Source organism: Crocuta crocuta, unplaced genomic scaffold, assembly GCF_008692635.1.
Source record: "Crocuta crocuta isolate KB4526 unplaced genomic scaffold, BGI_CrCroc_1.0 scaffold569, whole genome shotgun sequence".
NCBI classification, from domain to species: Eukaryota; Metazoa; Chordata; class Mammalia; order Carnivora; family Hyaenidae; genus Crocuta; species Crocuta crocuta.
In genome coordinates, this window is record NW_027528358.1 from 16,584 (window position 1) to 17,436 (window position 853).

The 853-nt window shown below is 64.2% G+C and overlaps 1 gene segment (V, D, J or C); it reads left to right on the top strand.

Moving 5' to 3' along the window:
* Positions 1 to 853, top strand: part of LOC144223173 (immunoglobulin heavy constant epsilon-like) — an 8,301-nt gene extending 7,448 nt beyond the window's left edge. The window contains 2 exon segments of the C gene segment in view: positions 5 to 325; positions 401 to 853. Coding sequence covers positions 5 to 325; positions 401 to 741 — 662 coding nt within the window.

The following is an 853-nucleotide window of genomic DNA, read 5'->3' on the forward strand; positions in this document are numbered from 1 at the left end:
GCAGAGTCCGAGCCCCGAGGCGTGAGCACCTACCTGAGCCCGCCCAGCCCTCTTGACCTGTACGTCCACAAGTCGCCCAAGATCACCTGCCTGGTGGTGGACCTGGCCAGCATGAAGGGCATGACCCTGACCTGGTCCCGGGAGAGCGGGGAACCCGTGCACCCAGACTCACTGGTCAATAAGACTCAGTACAACGGGACTATCACCGTCACCTCGACCCTGCCGGTGGATGCCACTGACTGGGTTGAGGGGGAGACCTACCAGTGCAAGGTGACCCACCCGGACCTGCCCAAGGACATCGTGCGCTCCATCGCCAAAGCCCCCGGTGAGCCACGCAGGCCTGGGGAGGCGGGCGGGCCCCCTGTGCTGCAGCCTGGGCTGACCCCGCCTCTGTCCGCAGGCCGGCGTGCCCCCCCGGAGGTGTACGTGTTCCTGCCGCCCGAGGGGGAGCCGGAGGCCAAGGACAAAGTCACCCTCACATGCCTGATTCAGAACTTCTTCCCCCCGGACATCTCAGTGCAATGGCTTCGAAACGATAGCCCCGTTGGGGCAGAACAGCAGGCCACCACGTGGCCCCACAAGGCCACCGGCCCCAGCCCTGCCTTCTTTGTCTTCAGCCGCCTCGAGGTTAGCCGGGCAGACTGGGAGCAGAGGAATGTGTTCACCTGCCAAGTGGTGCACGAGGCGCTGCCCGGCTCTCGGATGATCAAGAAATCCGTGTCTGAAAACCCTGGTAAATGATGCCCATCCTCCTGCATACCCCTCCCCCCCGAGCTCCACCCTCCTGGTGCGGGGCAGGGGCCAGCTGGATCTTCTGTCTGTCATTGTCAATAAACACCGCAGTGCCTGCTCA